Source organism: Heterodontus francisci, chromosome 45 (assembly GCF_036365525.1).
Source record: "Heterodontus francisci isolate sHetFra1 chromosome 45, sHetFra1.hap1, whole genome shotgun sequence".
Lineage (NCBI taxonomy): Eukaryota > Metazoa > Chordata > Chondrichthyes > Heterodontiformes > Heterodontidae > Heterodontus > Heterodontus francisci.
Genome location: NC_090415.1, coordinates 22,657,036 through 22,684,574, shown reverse-complemented (window position 1 = coordinate 22,684,574; position 27,539 = coordinate 22,657,036). Strand labels below are relative to the sequence as shown.

At 43.1% G+C, this 27,539-nt stretch overlaps 2 protein-coding genes across 4 annotated transcripts in view; one reads left to right on the top strand and one right to left on the bottom strand.

Moving 5' to 3' along the window:
- LOC137356317 (Fc receptor-like protein 5) overlaps positions 1-15,182 on the top strand; it is a 57,330-nt gene extending 42,148 nt beyond the window's left edge. For all 3 annotated transcript variants that reach the window (XM_068022198.1, XM_068022196.1, XM_068022197.1), the window contains 2 exons: positions 8,554-8,585; positions 10,264-15,182. In XM_068022198.1, the coding sequence (XP_067878299.1) occupies positions 8,554-8,585; positions 10,264-10,407 (176 nt within the window). In that variant the 3' untranslated portion in view covers positions 10,408-15,182. The remainder of the gene's footprint in view (positions 1-8,553; positions 8,586-10,263) is intronic.
- A 2,575-nt stretch (positions 15,183-17,757) lies between these two features.
- The window catches only part of LOC137356465 (junctional adhesion molecule A-like), a 31,704-nt gene continuing 21,922 nt past the window's right edge, over positions 17,758-27,539 (bottom strand). The window contains exons 7-9 of the mRNA XM_068022356.1: positions 27,420-27,527; positions 26,863-26,893; positions 17,758-18,112 (exon numbers count right to left, since the gene is read on the bottom strand). Of these exons, the coding sequence (XP_067878457.1) occupies positions 18,079-18,112; positions 26,863-26,893; positions 27,420-27,527 (173 nt within the window). The 3' untranslated portion in view covers positions 17,758-18,078. The remainder of the gene's footprint in view (positions 18,113-26,862; positions 26,894-27,419; positions 27,528-27,539) is intronic.

The window sequence follows — 27,539 nt, the reverse complement described above, 5'->3', positions numbered from 1 at the left end:
TGAAGTTCACTGCCTGAAATGGTGGTGGAATCAGATTCAGTAATAATTTTCAAAAGAGAATTGGCTGTATAGTTGGAAAGAGTGAATTACTGGATTATGGAGAAATAGGAGGTTGGAAGTTAATGGGAATAATTAGATACCTCTTTCAAAGTGCTGGTACAGACAGCTAATAGAACATAGAACATAGAACAGTACAGCACAGTACAGGCCCTTTGGCCCACGGATGTTGTGCCAAACCTTTAACCTACTCTAAGATCAAACTAACTACCTACCCTTCATTCTACTATCATCCATGTACCTATCCAAGAGTCGATTAAATGCCCCTAATGTATCTGCATCTACTACCACCGCTGGTAGCGCATTCCACGCACCCACCACTCTCTGTGTAAAGAACCTACCTGTGACATCTCCCCGAAACCTTCCTCCAATCACCTTAGAATTATGCCCCCTGGTGATAGCACTTTCCACCCTGGGAAAAAGTCTCTGGCTATCCACTCTATCTATGCCTCTCATCATCTTGCACCCCTCTACCAAGTCACCTCTCATCCTTCTTCGCTCCAATGAGAAAAGCCCTAGCTCCCTCAATCTTTCTTCTTAGGACATGCCCTCCAGTCCAGGCAGCATCCTGGTAAATCTCCTCTGCACCCTCTACCAGAACTGAACACAATATTCCAAGTGTGGTCGAACCAGGGCCTCATAGAGCTGCAGCATAACCTCGCGGCTCTAAAACACAAACCCCCTGTTAAAGAAAGCCAACACACCATGCGCCTTCTTAACAACCCTATCAACTTGGGTGCCAACTTTGAGCGATCTATAGACATGGGCCCCAAGATCCCTCTGTTCCTCCACACTACCAAGAATCCTGTCTTTAAGCCTGTATTCTGCATTCAAATTCGACCTTCCAAAATGAATCACTTCACACTTTTCCAGGTTGAACCCCATCTGCCACTTCTCAGAGCAGCTCTGCATCCTGTCAATGTCCCGTTGCAACCTACAACAGCCTTCCACACTATCCACAACTCCAGCAACCTTCGTGTCATCGGGCAAACTTGCTAACCCAGCCTTCCACTTCCTCATCCAAGCCATTTATAATAATCACAAAGAGCAGAGGTCCCAGAACAGATCCTTGTGGAACACCACTGGTCACCGAGCTCCATGCTGAATACTTTCCATCTACTACCACCCTCTGACTTCTATGGGCCAGCCAATATTGTATCCAGACAGCCAGCTTTCCCTGAATCCCATGCCTCCTTACTTTCTGAATGAGCCTACCATGGGGAACCTTATCAAACGCCTTGCTAAAATCCATATACACCACATCCACTGCTCTTCCTTCATCAATGTGTTTTGTCACATCTTCAAAGAATTCAATAAGACTTGTGAGGCATGACCTGCCCCTCACAAAGCCATGCTGACTATCTCTAATCAAACCATGCTTTTCCAAATAATCATAAATCTTATCTCTCAGAATCCTCTCCAATAATCTGCCCACCACTGACGTAAGACTGACTGGTCTATCATTCCCAGGGTTATCCCTATTCCCTTTCTTGAACAAGGGAATAACATTTGCCACCCTCCAATCATCCGGTTCTACTCCAGTGGACAGAGAAGACGCAGAGATCATCACCAAAGGCGCAGCAATCTCTTCCCTCACTTCGCATAATATCCTTGGGTATATCCCGTCTGGCCCCGTGGACTTATCTGTCCTCATATCTTTCAAAATTTCCAGCACATCCTCCCTCTTAACCTCAACCTGTTCGAGCATATCAACCTGTTTCACGCTGTCCTCACAAACGACCAGATCCCTCTCACTAGTGAATACCGAAGCAAAGTGTTCATTTAGAACCTCCCCTACCTCCTCCGACTCCAGGCACAAGTTCCCTCCACTATCTCTGATCGGCCCTACCCTCACTCTGACCATCCTCTTGTTCCTCACATAAGTGTAGAACGCCTTGGGATTTTCCTTAATCCTACCCGCCAAGACTTTTCCATGTCCCCTTCTAGCTCCCCTAAGTCCATACTTCAGTTACTTCCTGGCTACCTTGTAACCCTCTGGAGCCCTGTCTGATCCTTGCTTCCTCAACCTTAAGTACGCTTCCTTCTTCCTCTTGACTAGCTGTTCCCTTCCCTGCCTCATCGGGACAAACCTATCCAGCAGTCGCAACGAATGCTCCCTAAACAACCTCCACATTTCTGTCGTGCATTTCCCTGAGAACATCTGTTCCCAATTTATGCACCCCAGTTCCTGCCTAATAGCATTGTAATTACCCCTCCCCCAATTAAATATATTTCCATCCCGTCTGCTCCTGTCCCTCTCCATAACTATAGTAAAGGTCAGGGAGTTGTGATCACTATTACCGAAATGCTCTCCCACCGATAGATCTGCCACCTGGCCTGGTTCGTTGCCAAGCACCAAGCCCAACATCGTCTCCCCTCTAGTCGGCCTATCTACATATTGAGTCAGGAAACCTTCCTGGACACACCTGACAAAATCTGCTCCATCCAAACTACTTGCACTATGGAGGTTCCAATCAATATTAGGGAAGTTGAAGTCACCCATGACAACAACCCAGTTTCTTCTGCACCTTTCCAAAATCTGCCTCCCAATCTGTTCCTCCGTGTCTCTGTTGCTATTGCGGGGTCTGTAGAAAACTCCCAATGAAGTGACTCCCCTTTCCTGTTTCTGACTTCCTCCCATAATGACTCAGTAGACAAACCCTCCTCGACGACCTCCCTTTCTGCAGCTGTGATACTATCCCTGATTAGCAATGCCACTCCCCCACCTCTTTTACCTCCCTCCCTATTCCTTTTGAAACATCTAAACCCTGGAACATCCATTCCTGCCCCTGTGATATCCACGTCTCCGTAATGGCCACAACATCGTAGCTCCAAGTACTGATCCATGCTCTAAGTTCATACCCTTATTCCTGACACTTCTTGAGTTAAAATAAACACACTTCAACCCATCATACTGGCTGAAACTTTGCCCTGTCAACTGTCTAACCTTCCTCACAGACTCTCTGCACTCGGTATCTGCCTGTTCAACAGCTACTCCATCCACTGATCCGTAGCTCCGGTTCCCATCCCCCTGGCAAACTAGTTTAAACCCTCCCGAAGAGCTCTAGCAAACCTGCCGCCCAGGATATTGGTGCCCCTCCAGTTCAGATGCAACCCGTCCTTCTTGCACAGGTCCAACCTTCCCAAGAAGGTATCCCAATGATCTACATATCTGAAGCCCTCCCTCCTGCACCAGTTCTGTAGCCACGTGTTCAGCTGCACTCGCTCCCTGTTTCTAGCCTCACTAGCACGTGGCACCGGTAACAATCCTGAGAATACTACTCTGCTTGTCCTGCCTTTCAGCTTCCAACCTAACTCCCTATATTCGCTTTCCAGGTCCTCATCCCTTTTCCTAGCTATGTCATTGGTACCGATATGTACCACGACCTCTGGCTGCTCCCCCTCCCCCTTAAGAATCCTGTAGACTCGATCCGAGACATCCCTGACCCTGGCACCCGGGAGGCAACATACCATCCGGGTGTCTTGTTCGCGACCACAGAATCTCCTGTCTGTTCCTCTAACATCTGAATCTCCTATCACTATCGCTCTCCTATTCTTCCCCCTTCCCTTCTGAGCCACTGGGCCAGGCTCAGTGCCAGAGACCTGGCCACTGTGGCTTTCCCCTGGTAAGTCGTCCCCCTCAACCGTACCAAAACGGTACACTTATTATTGAGGGGGACGTCCACAGGGGATCCCTGCACTGTGCGCCTATTCCCTTTCCCTCCCCTGACGGTCACCCAGCTACCATTATCCTGTAACTTCGGTGTCACTTCTTCCCTATAACTGCTCTCTTTCACCCCCTCAGCATCCTGAATGATCAGAAGTTTATCCAGATCCAGCTCCAGTTCCCTAATGCGGTCTGCGAGGAGCTGGAGTTGGGTGCACTTCTCACAGGCGAAGTCAGCAGGGACACCAGTGGTGACCCTCACCTCCCACATCCTGCAAGATGAGCATGCAACTGCCCTAGCTTCCATCCCTCTGCACTAAATTGACAATAGAGATTTTTAAAAAAGGAAAACCTTACCTTACCAAACCCTCCACACAAGAGGCCTTTTATTTGGTTAGAGGAGGAGGATGGGTGGGAGACACTACACGTGTAGTGTTTCGGTTTTAGCCACTGCCCGAATATATAAGTTTACTTACCCAGCAGTCCCCGTGTCCGCCGAAACAAAAGGTAAGTTATTTTAAACTGAAACTCACCTTCCCAGCTGACACCTCGCTCGCACTATCGCTGCTTCGGAAAAAGCTGCTGAAACAAAAGGTAAGTTATTTTAAACTGAAACTCACCTTCCCAGCTGACACCTCACTCGCACTATCGCTGCTTCAGAAAAAGCTGCTGAAACAAAAGGTAAGTTATTTTAAACTGAACCTTCCCAGTTGACACCTCGCTCACACTATCGCTGCTTCAGAAAAAGCTGCTGAAACAAAAGGTAAGTTATTTTAAACTGAAACTCTCCTTCCCGGCTGAGACCTCGCTCACACTATCACTGCTTCAGAAAAAGCTGCTGAAACAAAAGGTAAGTTATTTTAAACTGAAACTCTCCTTCCCGGCTGAGACCTCGCTCGCTTTATCACTGCTTCAGAAAAAGCTGCTGAAACAAAAGGTAAGTTATTTTAAACTGAAACTCACCTTCCCAGTTGACACCTCGCTCGCACTATCGCTGCTTCTGAAAAAGCTGCTGAAACAAAAGGTAAGTTATTTTAAACTGAAACTCTCCTTCCCGGCTGAGACCTCGCTCGCACTATCACTGCTTCAGAAAAAGCTGCTGAAACAAAAGGTAAGTTATTTTAAACTGAAACTCTCCTTCCCGGCTGAGACCTCGCTCGCTTTATCACTGCTTCAGAAAAAGCTGCTGAAACAAAAGGTAAGTTATTTTAAACTGAAACTCACCTTCCCAGTTGACACCTCGCTCGCACTATCGCTGCTTCTGAAAAAGCTGCTGAAACAAAAGGTAAGTTATTTTAAACTGAAACTCTCCTTCCCGGCTGAGACCTCGCTCGCACTATCACTGCTTCAGAAAAAGCTGCTGAAACAAAAGGTAAGTTATTTTAAACTGAAACTCACCTTCCCAGCTGACACCTCGCTCACACTATCGCTGCTTCAGAAAAAGCTGCTGAAACAAAAGGTAAGTTATTTTAAACTGAAACTCACCTTCCCAGTTGACACCTCGCTCACACTATCACTGCTTCAGAAAAAGCTGCTGAAACAAAAGGTAAGTTATTTTAAACTGAAACTCTCCTTGCCAGCTGAGACCTCGCTCGCACTATTGCTGCTTCAGAAAAAGCTGCTGAAACACTGTGCAGTAAAGTGATGTAATTTTTTGTAGTTTTTTTTTATTCCCATCACGCAAACGTCCAATTCTGACAGGAGAGAATATTACCAATTGCTGTACCTTTCCCACAGGGGAGGCGGTGGCGTAGTGGTATTGTCACTGGACTAGTAACCCAGAGACCCAGGGTAATGCTCTGGTGACATAAATCTGGAATCAATAAATCTGGAATTAAAAAGCTAGTCTAATGATGGTCATGAAATCATTGTCAACCGTTGTAAAAACCCATCTGGTTCATTAATGTCCTTCAGGGAAGTAAATCTGCTGTCCTTGCCTCGTCTAGCCTACATGTGACTCCAGACCCACAGCAATGTAGCTGAGTCTTACATGCCCTCTGAAGTGGCATAGCAAGTCACTCAGTTGTATCTAACCACTACAAAGTCAATAGCACTGTGGGTGTACCTACCCCACATGGACTGCGGTGGTTCAAGAAGGCAGCTCATCACCACCTTCTCAAGGGCAATTAGGGATGGGCAATAAATGCTGGCCAGGCCAGCGATACCCACATCCCTTGCATGAATACCAAAAAAAGTTGCCTTATATCGATACACCGAGAAATTGGCTCTAAAGTCCTGCCATCAATGTGAATGTGATAGAATTGCTGCGAATGCAGGATTTTACCATATTGGCTGAGAAATCCGGCTATGGCAGTCTGGCAAAAAGGGCGGTACCACAGCGACATCCCATTCTCCCACAAAAACCTGACATTCCATTGCAGTCAATGCAATTAAATATTGGGCGCTGGCTAGAACAGGCCCGATTCCACTCGCTTTTCACTGCTGCCCAAGATGAATTTCTAGCCCATTATCTTTTATGCCAGGAGTAAATGCTATGCTTTTGTTTTAATGTGTTATGGCATGTGAGCAATTTGGACATGGACACATTTGTTGGCTATTTCGACAGGAGTCAGACGATGTGTGTGTGCGTGCATGTGGGGGTGGGGGTTGGTGTGGTGATGGGGGATGGGGAGCGGAGGGAGGATGGGGGCAGTAGAAAGCATGAAGACAGGCATTTTGAAATAGTAATAAAAGCAAAATACTGCGGATGCTGGAAATCTGAAACAAAAACAAGAAATGCTGGATTCACTCAGCAGGTCTGGCAGCATCTGTGGAAAGAGAAGCAGAGTTAACGTTTCGGGTCAGTGACCCTTCTTCGGAACTGACAAATATTAGAAAAGTCACAGATTATAAACAAGTGAGGTGGGGGTTGGGCAAGAGATAACAAAGGAGAAGGTGCAGATTGGACCAGGCCACATAGCTGACCAAAAGGTCACGGAGCAAAGGCAAACAATATGTTAATGGTGTGTTGAAAGACAAAGCATTAGTACAGATTAGGTGTGAATATACTGAATATTGAACAGCAGCAAGTGCAAACCTGAAGAAAAACAACCTGAAAAAAACAGTGGGCAAGAAAACTGAACAAACTAAGATGAAATGAAATAAATGCAAAAAAAGATTGTAAAAAATGTAAAAAGGAATGAAAAAAAAGGAAGCAAAAATAACTAAAAATGACTAAAAATGAAAGTAAAGTGGGGGGCTGTCATGCTCTGAAATTATTGAACTCAATGTTCAGTCCAGCAGGCTGTAGTGTGCCTAATCGGTAGATGAGATGCTGTTCCTCGAGCTTGCGTTGATGTTCACTGGAACACTGCAGCAATCCCAGGACAGAGATGTGAGCATGAGAGCAGGGGGGAGTGTTGAAATGGCAAGCAACCGGAAGCTCAGGGTCCTGCTTGCGGACTGAGCGGAGATGTTCCGCAAAGCGGTCACCCAGTCTGCGCTTGGTCTCCCCAATGTAGAGGAGACCACACTGTGAGCATCGAATACAGTATACTACATTGAAAGAAGTAAAAGTAAATCGCTGCTTCACCTGAAAGGAGTGTTTGGGGCCTGGGATAGTGAGGAGAGAGGAGGTAAATGGGCAGGTATTACACCTCCTGCGATTGCAAGGGAAGGTGCCCTGGGACGGGGACGAGGTGGTGGGGGTAATGGAGGAGTGGACCAGGGTGTTGCGGAGGGAACAATCCCTTCGGAATGCTGACAGGGGAAGGGAGGGGAAGATGCGACTGGTAGTGGCATCACGCTGGAGGTGGCGAAAATGGCGGAGGATGATCCTTTGGATATGGAGGCTGGTGGGATAAAAAGTGATGACAAGGGGAACCCTGTCACGGTTCTGGGAGGGAGGGGAAGGGGTGAGGGTAGAGGTGCGGGGAATGGGTCGGACACGGTTGAGGGCCCTGTCAACCACAGTGGGGGGAAATCCTCGGTTGAGGAAAAAGGAGGTCATATCAGAAGCACCGTCATGGAAGGTAGCATCATCAGAGCAGATGCGTCGGAGACGGAGAAACTGGGAGAATGGAATGGAGTCCTTACAGGAGGTAGGGTGTGAAGAAGTGTAGTCGAGGTAGCTGTGGGAGTCGGTGGGCTTATAATGGATATTGGTAGACAACCCAGAGATGGAGACAGAGAAGTCGAGGAAGGGAAGGGAAGTGTGAGAGATGGACCATGTAAAGGTGAGAGAAGGGTGGAAATTGGAAGCAAAGTTGATAAAGTTTTCTAGTTCGGGGCGGGAGCAGGAAACGGCACCGATACAGTCATCAATGTACCGGAAAAAGAGTTGGGGGAGGGAGCCTGAGTAGGACTGGAACAAAGAATGCTCGACATATCCCACAAAAAGACAGGCATAACTAGGACCCATGCGGGTACCCATAGCGACACCTTTTACTTGAAGGAAATGCATGGAGTTGAAGGAGAAGTTGTTCAATGTGAGAACAAGTTCAGCCAGGCGGAGGAGGGTGTTGGTGGATGGGGACTGGTTGGGCCTCTATTTTGAAATAGTGGTGTTTACCCATGTGCCGAAATTGCTCCCATTTCCCTTTATTTCACTTTCCTTCAGCTAGCCTGTTCTTCAATGTTAACAAGGTCTCTGCTTCACTCACTAACCTGGGCATACACTCAACACTTAACGTCAGCATAAGAAAAAAGTGTCCCTCCCCAAAATCTCTTCTTTGCAATCTGGAAATGTATTTCACCACTGGCAGATACATTGCTACTTACTAATTAAGTGTTTATATTAACTGACGCACTACAGAGAATAACAGGAGCGAAGATTGGTCATAGAATATAATCCATGCAACGCTAACACTTTATTCTTTTGTTTACTGTAGGTCATGATAGCAATGAGACATCAAGAAGCCCAGTAAGTCTTTTGTCTAACAATAATCAGGGTTTGAAACGCTGGTAGGAATCATGGAGCCATTGAATGCCACTGGGTTGATGAAAATAAAATTAGCCAGGGATTTGCTTCCTGGGTGGAACCTGGAAGTTGCACCAAACAATGCATCATGCTGTCAATATCAATTGGCATACAAATTTCAATGGAATGTCATTTGATTACGTTGAATATAAAATGAGCATAAATGGGTGCAAATCAGCAGTAAAAGTCAGGGCCCAAGGAAGCGCAGAAGTCACACTACAATTTTCTTCGTTAAGTATGAAAGTTAAAATATCAAAGCACTAACAATCTTCATGCAGATTAAAATTTTGCAAAGCTGTTCAATTTATTATATGACGCATATCCATGCCACAAAATGCCTCAGCAGCTCTCAATGAGGTTATGTTATTTTAAGAGCAACAAATTTCAGCCAAACAGCATAAATCTGGACTCAACATTGAGTTCAACAATTTCAGAACTTAACCACTGCTCCCACTGTTTTGAGCAGCAGATGTTGATAATGATTCTGCTATTGCCTTTTACACATCCTCTGGACCCATCACCACCCCCTTTTGCCTGGTAGCCTTGTCCCTTTATTCGGTGTTGTAGTGGTAAGATCACTGAGCTATTAAGCCAGTAGGGTCAGGCTGGTGCCCTGCACACCTAAGTTTAACTCACACAACGACCGATGGTAGAATGTGAATTTACTTAATAGATTCAGTTCATGAATAAAAATCTGGAATTTAAAGGGAGTCTCAGTAATGGTGCCATGAAACTATCAGCGAATGTCATAAAAGCCCATCCGGTTTGCTCATGCCCTTTAGGGAAGGAAATCAGCCGACCTTACCTAGTCTGTCCGACATGAACCCACAGCAATGTGGTTGACTTTTAACTGCCCAAAATGGCCCAGCAAGCCATTCAGTTATCAAGGGTAATTCTGGATGGACAAACAATGCTCGTTTTGTCAACGACATCTGCATCCCATGAAAGTGCAAAAATAAAAAAGGTGCTATCTAACAGTATCATAGATCTTCCATTTGTTCTTTCCTGTCATACTCAGTACTTGTTAAGTTATGTTTCTATACCCTCTATTTTTCTCTATTTTTTCCCAATTCCAATGAGAAGGCCACAGACCTGAAATAACAACTGTTTCTATCTCCACAGATGATGGCAGATCAGTTGCGTATTTTCAGTATTTTCTGTTTTTATTTCAGATTCCCAGAATCTGCGGTATTTTTTTTTTTCACGTAACAATGCGTGTTCCTCTCTACGCCTGAAATTGGAAGAGCGCCTCTGAGGAAGTAGCGCTGCATGAAACACATCCATGCGGCCCTGTAACATGGGGCCAGCATTGTTTTTATGGGAGGGCTCAATAGTTGGCCATAAAGGGTGGATAAATGCTGGCATTTGAATTTAAGTGCCTAACCAAGTATGGACAAATTCGCTGAGGTTTAAACCACACATTTGATTTTGTGCAGATTTTGGATGTCTCTGGGCAATTGCACGCCATTATCCACTGTCTTCATACATCCCTCTGTTGCTATTTGATTTGTTCTGATCAGTATCTTCCTTCCTATCAAACATCAAACGAGTGGCAGAAATGGGTTGGAAAGCTGCATTAGATAAGAGAGTGTTGTTTGACAGACTGTGTATTTCCTTTCAGAGAAAGCCTCATTCTTCTGGCTATTACGTCACTTATGCGACCCTTAACCATCTGCAAATGGAACAAAATCGAGAGTCGTTGCCCCGAGAAGAAGAAAAGTGTTCGCAGTCTGCAGGAATTTACCAAAACATTCGGAGGGCATAGTTGAAGAGTGAATGTTGCTTGCACCACTCCATAAAAGGTTCATGCCAGGGGATTGCCTCATTTTCCGATGTTCAACCAAAGCAGAAATTATGAAAACTTTACATTTCAACTGCGGTTTGGATCTTTCTTCACATGTCCCTCTTTGCACAGAACCTGATTCGTTCTGTATGCTGTATACAGGTGCGGATTCCTCGTCACCGAGAATAAGGCACCCTGTTTGGATTGACTTCAGCAACTCTTTCTGAATGTAGATGCTTGAGGGCCAATGATCTATTGAAAGCTTTAGTACAGCAGCTCCCTGGCTACGAATATTTTTGTTTGTACCTCAACAACATTCTATTGCTTGGGCATTTCAATCATTAACTGTGTATCTCCCAAATGTTGTGGGCCATCTACTGATTACATAGAAGATAAAGGACAGAAACAGGCTCAACAGGTCCATGCCGGTCCATTGTGGAAACAAATGAACAATCAAGAATTGTCAATGATGATAACATGCATCACCTCGCAAGATGATGGACTGCGCCCTGGGTGTATATCACTTTTGGAGTGAACATCATCAGTTGTGGCAGTCGAGGCAGACTCGAAAGTGGCACTCACTTCTGAAGCTGGCACGTTGGCCCAGGGTTGACTGTTTATTTTTCCTACCACAGGTCTTACTTTTCCACTATCCTGTAATTTATTTTGTCCTCTGCTTTTTCCACACCCTTCCTGACTACTTGTTTCCAAAACAAAATCAAGAATTGACGAACAGCACCTACACATGTCCATATTTCGATAACTTCTCTGCTTATAACCTGATTGTATCATTTCAGTTCTGGATCAATTGGGTTATGGATGGTTTCACAAGTGAATGGGCTGGTTGGTTCTGAGTAGTACGTTGTCATTTGAGAGCTGGCCGATATTTTTTGTTCCTTCAATGTTTACCTGATGGACACATCTTCTTAGTGTTGGGTTTTCTGAATATTCCATATTCATGGACATCGGCGAACTCTGATTGGCTCACTTACCGCACAGTAGACTGTTTTGATGTAACAAACATCAGTGTTGGTATTTTGTTTTATTCGTTTGTGGGATGTGGGTGTCGCTGGCTAGGCCTGCAAGTAGTGCCCATCACTAATTGTCCTTGAACTGAGTGGCTTACTAGGCCATTTCAGAAGGCATTTCTTTAAAACAACCATCAACGGTAGAATTTACTGATCTGAAGACTGCTCACGTTCCTTTTTACTGAATGAACAATGCAATACTTAATGATTTTTGCTTCACATGAACAGAACAACTAATCCTCTTAATTAAAAGAGAACTAAGCAGAGGAATGATCATCTGTTGGTAAGATCTAAACATAAATGAGCGGTGTTGGCTATTCTGATCAGACTTGGAATGCATAAGTGTCAATTGTTGAAATGTTCCAATCTAGAAGTGCCAAATAAAGAAGGGGGAGAACTTATGATTTGCTAACAGACTGCAATCTGAGCAGTAGAACTTCATGTGTTGCCTTTGTATTTAAAATGAGACAAAGGTATTTTAAGAAACATTCTTTGGGTGTGTAATAAATTTGCAAAACGGATTTTGACGCAGAATTTTGGGCAGCACAGTGGCGCAGTGGTTAGCACCGAAGCCTCACAGCTCCAGGGACCCGGGTTTAATTCAGGGTACTGCCTGTGTGGAGTTTGCAAGTTCTCCCTGTGACCGCGTGTGTTTTCGCTGGGTTCTCCGGTTTCCTCCCACAGCTAAAGACTTGCATGTTGATAGGTAAATTGGCCATTGTAAATTGACCCGAGTGTTGGTAGATGGATGGGAATATGGGATTACTGCTGGGTTAGTACAAATGGATGGTTGTTGGTCGGCACAGATTCGGTGGGCCGAAGGGCCTGTTTCAGTGCTGTATCTCTAAATAAAATAATTAAACTGGGTAAACATGAGGTGATTCCTTAGTGGAGGTCAAACAAGGCAAAGGAATACACAATAAATGGGAGGATACTGAGAGCTGTAGAAGAAATGAGGGACCTTGGAGTGTATGCCCACAGATCCATGAAGGTAGCAGGACAGAACCATGAGGTGGTTAAGAAGGCATATGGAATCCTTTCTTTTACTAGCCTAGGCGTAGAATATAAGAATAGGGAGGTTATTCTGGAACTATATAAAACATTAGTTAGGCCGCAAATTGAGTGCTGTGTGCAGTTCTGGTCACCTCATTACAGAAAGGATGTAACTGCGACAGAGAGGGTACAGAGGAGATTTACGAGGATATTCCCAGGACTGGAAAATTGTAGCTATGAGGAAAGATTGAATAGGCTGGGATTGTTCTCCTTGGAATAGAGAAGGCTGAGGGAAGAGTTTTACTGAGATGCACAAAATTGCGAGGGGCCTGTATAGGGTGGATGGGAAGGGCCTATTTACCTTAGCAGTGGGGTCAGAAACTAGGGGGAATAGATTTTAAGCGATTGGTAGAAGGTTTAAAAGGGAAATAAGGAAAGAAAATTCACCCAGAGGGTGATAGGGATCTGGAATTCACTGCCTGAATGGGTGGAAGAGGCAGAACACCTCCGTTCATTTAAAAAGGTTCCTGAATGTGCACATGAAGTGCCCTAACCTGCAGGTCAATGGACCAAATGCTGGATTAGCCTGGTTGACTCTTTTTTTTCCGGCCAGCACAGACACAATGGGCCAAGTGGCCTCTTTCTGTGCCGTAAACTTCCTAATATTCTATGATTCTATAGTAATTATTAGTATTGAGGCTGTTGGCTGGTTAACTGCTGATTCAGTAATGCTTAGGATTGGGGAAGGGGGGGGGGAATTATTGATTCGCAGACTGCTGAGGGACATGACTTAACGTAATAAGCAATTTTGATAAAGTGAGCGATTCACAGGCAGGATGAAGATAAGAGTTATTACCAGCTTGCAAAGACTCTGACACAGCAAGTATAATTTGAGAACTACCAATGAAAAGCTTTGCTGCTGGAATGAAAGCCTAAACTCATAGAGAGGTGACAGAAATGGACCATAATAGTGCTTCAGCCAAACTTAGAAGGCCATTCTGCGCGTGCAGGATGAATGGGTGAGCCAGTAGTAAGATTACCAGCAAGGCTAAAGGTTACTTTTTAAGATGCATAAGCTAACGTGGTGATGACCGCCGTTCTGGATTGCTGCTACTTTGGGACAAAGTGAAATGGCAAGCCAAAAAAAAAACTCTTTGTAGGGATTATCAATATTCATATTCTTCGACAGATGGTCCTTGATTGTTGATTGCGGCTGGGTTAAGAGCAGATTTGTAATTATAAATTTGGAGTGAAGATGTTGATCATGACATAGAGACACATGAATAAGTGCAATGATAAATGGAAGACTGGGAAACTTCATGTAACTGTTGCCAAATCTCCAAGGAGGTATTATTTTTTGATATTGGAATGGCCCGACCAATATCCAACATACGGAAACCGATCATACTCGTTAAAAATCTCCATGCCATCTACAGCCTGTAGTTTCTGACAGTTGGCATTGGCAGACAGTGAAAGGGAGTTGCAGTAATGGTTATTTTTGAAGCTGTTGCGAACAGATACAGCAGTGGCAGCGTCAATTTACATGTACTCAGTTGGCGCGGGAGCACCACTCTTCTTTGTGCTAGATGTTCTAGTCAGCGAGGATAAACTAGGGACATTGAACTCACACGGAATGGAGGCATTGCTTCATTCTTTGACTATGTGGGCAGTCAATTTCCGTGTTGAGGGACCGACGAGTTCTGAAACGTAGCCAGTGAATGGGAGATAAGCGATGTGGAAGTGAGAGTGTAGGGTCAGGGAAAAGTGCGATGAGTCATTTGTAGATACTTATTGGCTGTAATAGGCGGCTGTGTTACCGATATGCAGCACATGTAAACCCCTCGTGCTTCCTGGGCAATACTGTTCCAAGGTGTTATTTGAGTGCAAATCCTTGCTGTCATTGGTGAATGACAGATATGCTATTCCTGGTGGAGGGACTTCATTTTGAATCCACACCTGTTTGATAAATTATATTTCTGTTGATATGTGTTACATTGATTGATGATGTGTGGCTGTTCCAGGCAAGGGCAGCATTTATTGCCCATCCCTAATTGCTCTCAACTGAGTTAGCTTGGTAGGCCATTTCAGCCGGCAATAAAAGGTCAACCACATTGCTGTGAGAATGGAGTCACAGATAAGGCACACCGGGCGAGGATGGCAGATTTCCTTCCCCGAAGAACATCAGTGAACCAGATGGTCAACATCTTAACTGAATTCAAATTCCACAGGCTGCTATAGTGGGATATGAACTCAGGTCTCTGGGTCATTAGTCCAAGCCTCTGTATTACTAGTCTAGTAGTGTAACAAGGTTCCCTATGTTTATAATAAGGACAGAGCTATTATGGATGACTAACTAGTGCGATTGGACCGCCTGCAATTAACGACTGTGCTGATCTTCGCTTTGAAGCTGGTATACCGAGCTACCACCTTCATTCAAAATGTCTTGATGTGCATTGAAAACAATGATGAGTTAAGCAAATTACTAGGCTCATTTTCTTCTTTTTTGCTGTAGACGCTGTTTGAATTCCCACGGGATAATTATCTAAAGCTTGGCATTCAATTAATTGTTGCAGTTAACAATTAAACTTAGTAAATTTATCGCTGTTATAAGAGGGATAGGTGTTTGGTCATGACATGTCTTGTTATATTTCTGGCCCGATTGATATGTTTACAAAAGATTATCTATTATCAGTTTCAATATACAAATTGAAATAAAGACTACATTGATTAACTTCAGAGGTTTGATTCTTAATGGTGTATACACTCAATGATGATGTGTACTGGTTCAGATATTGAATAGTACATTCAAAGGCCAGGGCGTGTGAAGGTACCACATCTACCAGCCGCATGAATTCGTGAAGTACTAATAATCCTGTACCAGCAGGAACTGGAGTAGCCATATAAATACCATGGTTACAAGAGCAGGTCAGAGGCTAGGAATCCTGCGCGAGTAACTCACCTCCTGACTCCCCAAAGCCTGGCCATCATCTAAAAGGCAAAAGTCAGGAGTGTGATGGAATACTCTCCACTTGCCTGGATGGCTGCAGCTACAACAACACTCAAGAAGCTCTACACCATCCAGGACAAAGATTCCCACTTGACTGGCACTCCATCCACAAACATTCACTCCCTCCACCACCAACGCACAGTGGCAGCAGTGTGTACCTAAAATCAAAGGTATGCACTGGTATGACAGTGTAGGTAGTAATCACAAACATGTTGCAGTAATAAATGGTTGGTGCTAATCAGGGATTTGCATTATTTTGGCAGTGTAGGCGGCAATTAAAGCCAAAATACTAACATTTTAGATACTCGTCATAGAGTTGTGCAGGGAGGGCAGCATAGGTAGTACTCATATAACTGTATCAGCTGAATGTTGTTGGTAGCAATCAGAGTCATGCACTACTGGACAGTGTTTGTTCTAATCATAAACTTTTACTAGTGAGAAGTGTAGGCACTGGCCATATCAGTATATCAGGATTGCACTGTATGTACTAATCACAGGCCTGAACAAAAGATGAAGTATTGGTACTAATTACAGACCTGTACACATTGGACAGCATCGGTACTGATCATAGGCCTGCATCAGTGGGACAGTGTAGGTAGGCGCAGTGCTTGTTGGACAACGATTTGACTGCCATACACACTCAGTACAGTGTCAGTCATAGGAACATAGGAGCAGGAGTAGGCCATTCAGCCCATCGAGCCGGCTCCACCATTCAGTATGATCATGGCTGATCATCCACTTCAATGGCTTTTCCCCACACTATCCCCATATCCCTTTATGTCATTTGTATTTAGAAATCTGTCAATCTCTGCTTAAAACATACGCAATAACTGAACTTCCACAGCCCTCTGGGGTGGAGAATTCCAAAGATTCACAACCCACTGAGTAAAGACATTTCTCCTCATCTCTATCCTAAATGGCTTCCCCCCATTTTGAAATTCTGTCCTCTGGTTCAAGACTCCCCAACCAGGGGAATCATCTTTCTTGCATCTACACTGCCTATCCATTTAAGTATTTTGTAGGTTTCAATGAGATTACCTCTCATTCTTCGCAACTCTAGAGAATACAAGCCCGGTTTCCCCAATCTCTCTTCATAGGACAGTTCTCCCATCCCGGGAACAAGTCTGGTGAACCTTCGTTGCACTCCCTCTGTGGCAATAATATCCTTCCTAAGGTAAGGGACCAACCCTGCATACAGTACTCCAGGTGCGGTCTAACCAAGGTTCTATACAATTGAAACAACCCTTTACTACTCCTGCACTCAAATCCTCTTGCAATAAAGGCTAACATACCATTAGCCTTCTTAATTGCTTATATCTGCCCATGGTAGCACTCAGAGATTTAATGGCTTTATACAACACCTTTTCAACAATTAGAATATGTCAACTTTTCATCACGTATATTCAGCACTAAGAGATAAGATTGAGAATCTCTTCCAGAAGAGCATTATTTAATTGGTTCCAATCCCAAATGAATAAGGATTAAAGTTTCCTGGAGTGAGCCAAAGAGTGGAATTAGACTGGATGGCTCACGCAGATGATGCTGATTAGTCTGACTTTATGCATCAATAATTTGTGGGTGCAACTATTAGGTCTTAAATGCTTCATTGTGACAGACTGAAGCAGCTTCAGTGTTCAGAGCCTTCACGGTTATCAGTCTTTCACCTTCTTTTCCCCATTTACCATTGTGGCAGGCCGCACACAGACACAGACTCACACACACGCAGCTGGGGTGACCACCTCCTTTAGCAGTAATAACAAAAAACATACAGCCCGTGGCCGCATGTCAGTCACTCTGTAAAATGTACAAATCGACGTGAGAATTAATCATATTGAAAGCAGACCACAGCCATACTTCCCACCAGGATTTCGGATGTTCACTCCTGATAAGTTTTATTCAAAAACTGACAGAGCTCAGTTCACTTTTGAGCCACTAAAGTGGGCTCGATCAACGTGTCTGGTGACTTCTTCACCAATATGGTCAGCGGTCACACATTGATCTCACTGTGCAGTCGCCTCACGCATGAGCAGTGAGGTCTCAGGGGAGCTCACTCCAGCCCCAGTCTCCTCAATCCATATTCACACAGTTTCACAACTTGCCTTCCATTGTGATTGAATCAGCAGAACCATGTGAGCAGTTTCATGTGAATGATTGCTTGTGCCGGGGGCAGGAATGCGGAGAGAACCATTGTACTTGGGAAGAGTTGGATTAGTGTTTGAATAGATTTGCTGTGATGGTCAGTGGAAATGTTCAGCCTGATATATCTGAACAGAAAGTGCATTAAAACAAAGAGGAAAACAAGTATTTTGAATTATGATCCCTGAGTTTATTTCCTGTTTCCCCATTTGATTCTTGAAGGTTTGTGACAGCTCATAAGAAAAAGTATCGGTGTATGAGGAAAGAGCATGGGAATGGGACTAACAGACAAAATCATTGGAACAGTCGGTACTAGCACAATGGGGAAAATAGCCTCTACTTGCACTGCAAAATTCCGCTTTTCTGGATCCTCACAGAGAATTGGAATTTGACTCCAATTGGAACCAGAAAGAAAAGAATAGTTGTCTTCACCTGATCTTCTGTAAGTGAATCTCAAATATTTGCAGTGTCTTTGGAAATTTCTTTCATTCACCACCGACCTATAATCCCAAGAAACCCCATTCTGCAAGAGAGAATGTCACATTGAATTAGAATTTACAGTCTCAGTTAAAATGCCTTGACTATCAGTCTATTTTAATGAGCATTTAGTACAAGATGAGAGATGATAAATAAAAGCAAAATGCTGCAGATGCTGGAAATCTGAAACAAAACCAGAAAGTGCTGGAAATACTCAGCAGCATCTATGGAGACAGAAACAGAGTTAATGTTTCATGTCTGTGACCTTTCATTAGAACCATTGATCAGAGAATCAAATGAATTTTGTTAGGGGGTGACAGTATCGCTTTGCTATTGAAGTCAACAACACACTTAGGATTGCATTTCTGCTTAATATAATCTGACCAATGTATTAGTTGCATCTACAGATTTAAAACAAATGTTGTTGAGTTCTTACAAAAAACATAAATCAATATTTTTTACATACAGGAAGTGTTAGCCTTAGCTCAGTGATTCTACTATACCAACTGTTTTTACTAATTGTGCTGAGCTTATATAAGGTGCATGGTTTCTGCAGCTGAATGTTAATCCTTTATCATTGGCTTATGATATTGGATAGCACAGGCGATCTTCTGGTTGAATATTGCTATATTTTACCCAGAGAAAGAGAGGAAAAATACACTTCGGGGAAGACAGATTGAGGTGTATGTGTGAGAGAGCGAAAATAGGATCAATGGGAGAAATAGAGCAATAAACAGAAATAAGAGAAAGAAACAGAGAAAGCACAAACGAGAGTGAAAGAAGGAAAAAGAGACAGGCCAAAGAGAAAGGACAAAAGAGGAAGTTAGGTAAAGGGAGAGAAACACCTCAAAGAGATACAGCAAGAGTTAGTATGAAATAACAGATAGAGGGAGATAGAAAAATGTGATAAACTAAGTGTTTTTTTTTCTTTCCTTTTCAGAGATAACGAAGGGTGTTGATGAGGGTAGTATTGTTGATTACGTATATAGGCTTTCAAAGGTGAGTGTCAAAGCATCGAATAATAGACATGTTAACAAAATAAAAAGAGCATGGAAGGAAAGCAGCTGGCCTGTAATACTGGCTAAAAGAGGGAAAGCAGAGAGGAGTGGTGAATGGTTGTTTTCAGACTGAAGGGGAGTTTACAGTAATGTTCGACAGGGATCAGTGTTGGGAATATTGCTCTTTCATTAATGACCTGGATTGATGTACAGGGCAAAATTTCAAAGTTTGCTAGGGACACCAAATGCAGTAAAAGATAGATGCATAGTCGGATAGCACAAACTTCAGAAGCCCATAGATGAATTGGTGAAATTGGTGTTAATTTGGCAGAAAATTGTTAAATGGTGCATTTCAACGGGAAGAATGAGAAGAGGCAATATGAAATAAATGGTACAAATTTCAAGAGGGTGTGGGATCAGAGAGACCTGGGACTGTGTACAAATCTTAATCGTTGCTGGACAAGTCTTCAAATGGTATATCGGATCATTGGTTTTATTCAGAGATGCACAGGGTACAAAAGCAAGGACGTTATGCTAAAACAGCCTAAAACATTGGTCACGCCCTGGAAATATTCTGTTCAATTCAGAGTGGAGAGGTCTGAGAAGCTGGATTGTCTCCTTAAGGCAGAGAAGGGGAAGAGGAGATTCGATAGAGGCGAACTGATTATATAGATTGAAAAGAATGCAATTGTTTCCAGTGGCAGACGGTTTGGTAACCAGAGGACACAGATTTAAGTCGATTGGCAAGATAAACAGAGGACATGAGGAAGCATTGTTATTAAACATCGAGTTATTGGGCTATTCGTCTTGGGCATTGGTGTAAAACGGGTGGTAACGGATTGCATGGACACCCATTCTTCGCAACACTTGATAATTAGTTCCTTTGACTATAATGACCATGTGGTATTCGGACATTACGCATATTAAGATAAGTATATGATGCATTTGGCAGAAGGGATAGACAGAGGCAACATATGCATAATGGCACAGTTTTAAAGAGCGTATAAGAATGAAGTGACCTGGAGTGCATGTGTATAGATCTTTATAGGTGGCAGGAGATTTTGAGAGAGTGTTCAATAGGGCATATGCGATCTTGGGCTTCATGAATAAAGTCATTGAGTACCAAAACAGGATAGTTATGCTGACCCTTTATGAAGCCACGGTTAGGACTCAAGTGGAGTATTGTGCCCAGTTCTGGTCACCACACTTCAGGAAGGATGTCAGGGCCCTTGAGAGGGTGCAGCAGAGATTTACCAGAATGGTTCCTGGATTGGAGGATTTTAGGGACTGCATAAAATGGACTATTGCTGTTCAAGAAGGCAGTTTTCCATCACCTTCTCAAGGGCAATTAGGGATGGGCAATAAATGCTGGCCTAGCCAACGACGCCCACATTCCATAACCAAAGAGAAAAAAGTTACATGGAAAAGCTGGGTTTGTTCTCCTTAGACCAAAGGAGATTGAGGGTAGAGTTAGTACCAATGTACAAGATTATGGTCGGCATACGTAAGTTTGCAAGGAAAATGAGTTCCCATTAACAAATGGTACAAGAAATGGGGAGGGGGGGGGTTCGGTGCGGAGCGGGGGGCGGGTGGTACTGATTGAAAATTTTGGCCAAAAGATGCAGGGGGAATGTGAGGAAGCATTTATTTTTTATACAGTGGGTGGTAATGACTTGGAACGCGCTGCCCACAAGTGTGGTGGAAGCCGAGATGATCACTGACTTAAAGAGGAATTTGGATGGCCACCTGAGAGAAACAGACTTGCAGGGTGACGGGGGACAAGCCGAGGAGTGGGACTGACTGCTTAGCTCCGTGGAGAGCCGGCATGGACTGGGTGGGCCAAATGGCCTCCCTCTGTGCCTGAAATGACTCTATTAATTATAAACCGGAAGCATGCTAAACTCTAAGTACCGAATTTTGTTGGGTTATTTGTACCTCCTCCCCAATGATCAGTGTGACTCCAATATGATACAGAGGCATTTTGTTAAGTTTAACACACGGGTCAGCACCTGTATGTGCCTTAGCAATAAATTAACATTAAAAAACCAGGAATTATATCACTCGTGCTTTGCTAGGTAGAGACTGTGCCCATTTGGTAGTCTTGAAGGAACCGCCAGGGGTCTCTCTCTCTCTGTGGTAGCCCAACTCCGCCTGGGGTGTCCTCTTTCAGTTAGCCCTTAGGTCTAATACACCTGGAGTTTCCTCTATTCATTGTTTCTTTGCTTTACCCCACCTGGGTTTTCCACTGTTTGGATCCAGATACTCTTCTCATGTGGCAGTTGATGTCTGGTTCTTTTTCAGGGTCAGCACCTGCTCCAGTCCTGATGCCTTTACAGTCCAGCTCAGTAACTGGTCTCTCTTTTGTAGTGCTTTCGTGGGCCGTCATAGAGGGTGGTATTGACACAGGTGTTTGCCCTTTTGGGGCCTTTCCAAAGAGTGTGGTGGCCAATGAGGCTTTAAGTGTCTTCTAGACAAAGGAAGAAGAGTCATCCCACGGCTTATTTCCAAAATTCTAGAGCAATGATTGGGGGAGTTGAGATGAGTGGTCTTCAGGATTACAGACCCCTTTGGTTCATCAACCACCAGCGTACAACAATTAGAAGATATCTGTTTCCCATCTTATCTTGTTTGGCTTCTATCGATGCTCAAGTCAGCAACTTTGGGCCTATTTTATATTCTTAAGGTAGTCCAACATAGGTTTGACGGGATGAATTGCCTCATCCTGTGCTGTCATGACTATGTGATTCTATGACATTCCTGGTTTGGTTTCAGGCCTGGTATCTCACATTCTTGCACGCCCCCCCCCCCCCCCCCCCCTCCCCTCAAGGCTTAATTCTAAATCACTATTGACAATAGACTCAGTTCCTTACCACACATCAATTGTACTGCTTGCTAGCGTGGCTATAGCTACTGCTGTTCTCGCAGTATCACAATGTGTTAGTAGAATTAAAGGCAGAACGCTTCTTTTGCCTTACATTTTTGTAAATCTTAGTTTTCAGGTGATATGATGCCAAACACCCTTTGTGTAGGCTTTTTTTGATTAACACAAGGTGATCATATAGAGACAGTAAAAAGTACATATCAATAATACATGTGTTGCAATGAAGCAAAGTACTTCTGAAGCTACAACAACGCTTCCCATCTGTTAATAGTTATCAGGTACATACTTGCTTAATGCAGAAGTGATTGTACAAAATAAATATTAGGTGCAGGCTCAACATGTGGCAGAATCATCTTTCATTTTGGCAGAAGCAGGGACATGTTGAATCTGTACTGATTGAGTGCCTCAGGTACATATTTAATCTCCAAATAGGGATTGTGTATCACAGGGACGGGTTGAAACCCTAATTTCTGATTGCACCGCACAGGGATATGTTAAAAATCTAAATACTGATTAGCATTCGAGCAATGTAACAATCACATATTGGCATATTTTCAGTCCATTTCTGGTACTCGTTCGATATATTGTCCAGGTACAGAATTCCCCAACTTTTTTCCCAAGGGCTCTGAAGACGTTGCTTGAACCGATCCTGAGGCAACTCACTGATACATTCCAGTTTTCACTGAGCGAGTCTCAATCGGGTAGAATTTCGTCCAAGAGCTAATTGTAAGATGAAGGGGTAGCGAACTAGCTCCCCGTTCAGCAGCCCTCCCGATTTTTACCATGCAAGTCAATGAAAAGAAAATCGGTCGAGTCCAGAATGCAATACAGATTTGCCAGCGCTATTTGCACTTATCAGCTCATACTCCACATTATTGAAAATTTGACATTTAATAGAGCTACCATCAGAAAATAAAGGAGTGCTTAAACAAACTAGAAACCGGCTGAAATAATAAAATGGTCATTCAGAATCTATATTGGAATCAATCAGTGGTTTGTCAGGCAGTTTCCCAATCAAAATGAGAGTGCACCCGAGATGTGTTATGTCCAAGGATTGTTCAACCTGTATACTGAAGCTATCGTCAGAGACATAGAAGATCTACCAGGTTGCAACATTGGTGGGTAGACCATCAACACACTTGAGATATGTAAATGGCACTGCACCGATTGCAGAGTCAGAAGAGGCCCTAAAGGAAATTGTGAACAAAGGGAATGCAATAAGTGTAGAACATAGCTCAAGAATGAATATGAAGAAGACCACGGCCATGGTGATAAGCAGTGACCTAACCCCGGAAGTGATAATTGAAGTACTTGGACAAGTCCTATAGCAGGTGGAAACGTTCAAATAACTTGGGCAGGTAATCACAGACTATGGGAGATGTGATTATGACATCCAAAGGAGAATGGAGATATCCAAGAAAAGTTTGTTAGAACCAAGGACGTGTTAACATCAAAGAAATTGAACCTGAATCTTAGGAAAAGAATGCTGAGGTGCTACATTTCGTCATCTGTGTATATGCCTCCGAAACATGAACACCAAACAGTGATAAATTGAATGCATTCGAGATGTGGACATTTCGGAGGATGTTCTGCAAGCCCTACACAGACAGAAATATTGATGAGGAATGGCTGGTGCAAAGAGGAAATTAGTGCGTAACATCAAAGAGACAACGATACAATATTTCGGTCGCATCATAGGAGCAGAATGCAGCCAGAGACGATTATTGGAAGGAAAGATCAACGGAAAGCAGGGAGGGGGCGGGGTGCGGGAAGCAGAGGAGAAAATAGATGATGGACAAAATGGATGGATGCAGTTGACCTATGGAGAAGTTGTAAGGGCAGTATAGGTCAGTCAGAGGTGGAGATCTTCTGGGAAGATGACGACACCGAAAACCGACGATTGAAGACTGAAAAGTGGTAACAGCTACACCTGGAGGTGGGTGAATGATTGTCTTTAACGTCCGGGCATTCCGAGTCAAAGCGGTTGGAGAACAGAACTGAAAAAAAAAACTGATGGACGACTCGAAGGCCATTCGCAGAACCCGTGGAATTTTCCTGTAACTGAAATGACATTCAACGGAGATCGGAACTATTTAAAATTGAAGTCCGTTCTATAACTACAGTTTTGTAGGTAAGTGACAATTTCAAATGTCGAAATGAATATTCATTTTTGCCACTGAGCAGAAAACGGGAGGGAACTGATCCCAGCCACTCATTTTGCATATCTGTAGAACTTGGATATGAGTCTGGCTGTGCCTAAAATGTTCTAATCTGCTGCCATATGCGTTGTACTTCAATTTAAAAATGTATTGCACCCCATTGTATGGAAGTGAGATTTTAATATTGTAACAAAAGGAAGATAATATTTTGTGTATTTTGGCATCAGGCCAAAGTGCAGAGAATGTTGATATTCAAGTTTTTTTTTACCGGTGGAATACAGCAGGGTAAACAGAAACGATCTTTACTATTTGAGCTTTAATCATGATCTTGACCTAATGCAAGAGGAAAATATGGTGGACTGGTTCACACATCTGTTAGAGAATCCGCCAAACTTTCCTTTCACTCCATTGAATGGAATACAACTGAAGCCGTGCCAATATCAGCATGAGAAGCTTCACACCAGATCTGCCTTAACATTCTCTGCTCACCTGATGTCCCAACATGTGAAGCACTGGGTGCAATGTTGATTCATTTTAATGAATGAATATGAACCTCTTGTTTACTGCAAAGGGTGGGCTCACTATCTTAATTCCAGACACAAGGAGAGACAGTCATGAGAAGAGTTTGATCACTTTGGTAAAATTCAGCCTTAAAAGAAGATTTGGAATAATTATTCATAATTAGTAGGGGTTTGAGGAATATGGACGCAGATCTGTATTTGATACCTAGGCTGAAGATAAAAGGGCTAGAATTTCACGCAGAAGCGAATCCAAAGTTCCAGCAACTTTCAGTAAGAGTTTGAAGCCGCTGTAAGAAAAACTATCATGGTACTTTCATCTGCAGCCTCTTTAACAAACACAGGTCTACGTCCAAATTCCAAAAACCACTAATAATCATGAATAATTATTCCAAAACTTATTTTAAGGCTGAATTTTATCAAAGTGATCAAACTCCTCTCCTGGCTGTCTCTCAATTTCCGACAAGGCACTCTACAGCCTTCCAGTGTGAACATTGAGTTCAATAATTTCAAAGCATGACTGGACCTTTTTTTTTATCAATATGTTGTTTTATTTTGTTTCATTTTTTTTTTTTACCATGTGCCTGCCTTAAGCACTTTTTTCATTTTTGTTCTTTTGGACAGAGCTGTTTATTATTCTGTCATTAACACTCTCACTGCACGAATGCTTTGTATTTCACCACATCATAAGCACGCTCCCTTTGCCCCCATTAACTCCTTGTCAGTTAATTTTTCCTGCTCTCTGTCCTAGCACACGCCTTCCCTTTTGTTCTCTATCACCCCTACCCCACTTCACTTGTTTGAAACCTATTAGATTTCTAACCTTTGCCAGTTCTGATGAAAGGTCACAGACCTGAAATGTTAACTCTGCTTCTCTCTCCACAGATGCTGCCATACCTGCTGAGTATTTTCAGATTTCCAGCATCTGCAGTATGTTGCTTTTAACAAAATAGCCTCCAGTGAAGTGGAGTCCAATAATGTCTGGGTTCACAAAAGGGACTAGATATTCCATCCCAGCAAATGTATTACATTGAGAAATGTATCCAGGTTAACCTATGGAGTGAAATGGACCACTGCCTGAGCTCAACAGTTACTAAAATTAAGTGGCGTGCACAGCCACATAATGTTTCAGTTCCTACACAGAATGAATTCCACCGACTTATATTTGGTTGTCCAATTACAACTGACATACTTTAGACAAATATAACTTCTTATAACCCAGTAGTGTGCATAATATTGGAAGAACGAGTTGCAAAAATAAAAAAAAACTTATGATTATGAGGGATTGGGCAATGTGTTTGTGGATGAGTTTCTTAAACCTAATCTCAAGAAGAAAACGCCACTGTTTCAAATTAAGGACCAAATCGAAATTTTAAACAACTTTCAGCAATAGGTTGAAGCCCGCGTGGAAAGACCTGCATCAAAAAGGAGTCGAACACTAAGGCGTGACTCGGTTCACAGAGGAAACAAATATTCTCTCTCAGCAAATAGGGTCCATGCTTATTAAATTCATAAATTGATCAACGCAAAATTGTTTGAATTTTATGGACTTAAACGAGATAGGCAGCGTGTAAATGATATTAAACTGAAATACATGAACAATCTCCCTGCAAACTAAGTTCTAGAATGTTCCTTTTCAGTGTGATTTACACGAGCATTAAATTGGGTATTTAAGAAAAATGGCCCGACTCAATGAGCGATTTAAAAAAATGGGGTATACATTCCGCTCAGACGTTGGTGCAAAACAGACAAGTCATTGGAAACTGATATTGCTCGGAGTGGCAAATGATTTTCAATTGATTGCTTTACCCTACCACATCGGCGGAATTTCATCTGCTTTTTATGGTAGAAAGTCAAGATGCAACTGATATAAATTTCAAAAGTTTTTTTTTAATGAGCAGAATTTAGTTAACTTGTGGCAGTGAGCGCGACAATGAAGGCCCCTAGTCACGGTGGAGATTTTTAACTTGTCAGCCGGGCATGAAGCTGGCGTTATGGATACGGCACTCATTGTATAGATCGAATTTGATTCAATTCCATGGAAAATAAAATCAATCAGGCGGATTCCATAGGCGCTGGTTAATCCGCAATGCCAATTTAAGCTCAATGCAAGTTCAAAATCCACTCCAGAGAGCCTTGGTTCTCAATAGCATTAACCAGATTTACCTCAGTTATGCTGAGGCGCAATGTATTCATGGATATTGTTACAACTTATTAACACAAACATTTCTCTTACTTACCCCTGTGGTTGGGAAGATCGTGAAGTGTTGTCTGGATAAAGTAGGAAGAGACCAAGTTCAGCAAGTTTCACAGTAAATATTCTTGTACATTCGGGTTTGTTAATTAGTAAACATTTTCATTCATCTTCGTTCAAAATATTGGCAAAAGTTCATTTAAATGAATTGTGAATACAGGATCAATGCAGAGGAAAACGTGTGGAGATGTCAAACATATTAGCAGAAACTGCATTGTAAATCGTTTCGGCCGAATCCTACACTAAACACATATAATGTTGCCAGTTATTCTTTTGTCCCAGGCCCAGGTGCATATCTATTCAGAACAGCAGACATGGCAAAAGTTCCACTGTCAAAGCAAGCTCACCCCAAAATTCGGCTCATCCTATTCTAACTTCTTGAATGCAAATAACTTTTGTTTTTCTTCAGCCCAGCCTACTATTCATATTTCTTTAAAAAAAAATAAGGTTACATTTTGAATGTTGCAACTGAATATGGAGTGCATTCGATCCCCACCCGCCCAGATCATCAGAGTCAATCAATTACTTGTAAGCATTACTCACCAAGCATCTTGTTGGGAAGATTGACGAAAACCAATGCAATCAGAGAGGCGGTAAGGAAGAGTGTAAGAACTGCAATTCTGATCCCAAGTACGTAGCTCTGTTCTGGAGCTAAATAAATAC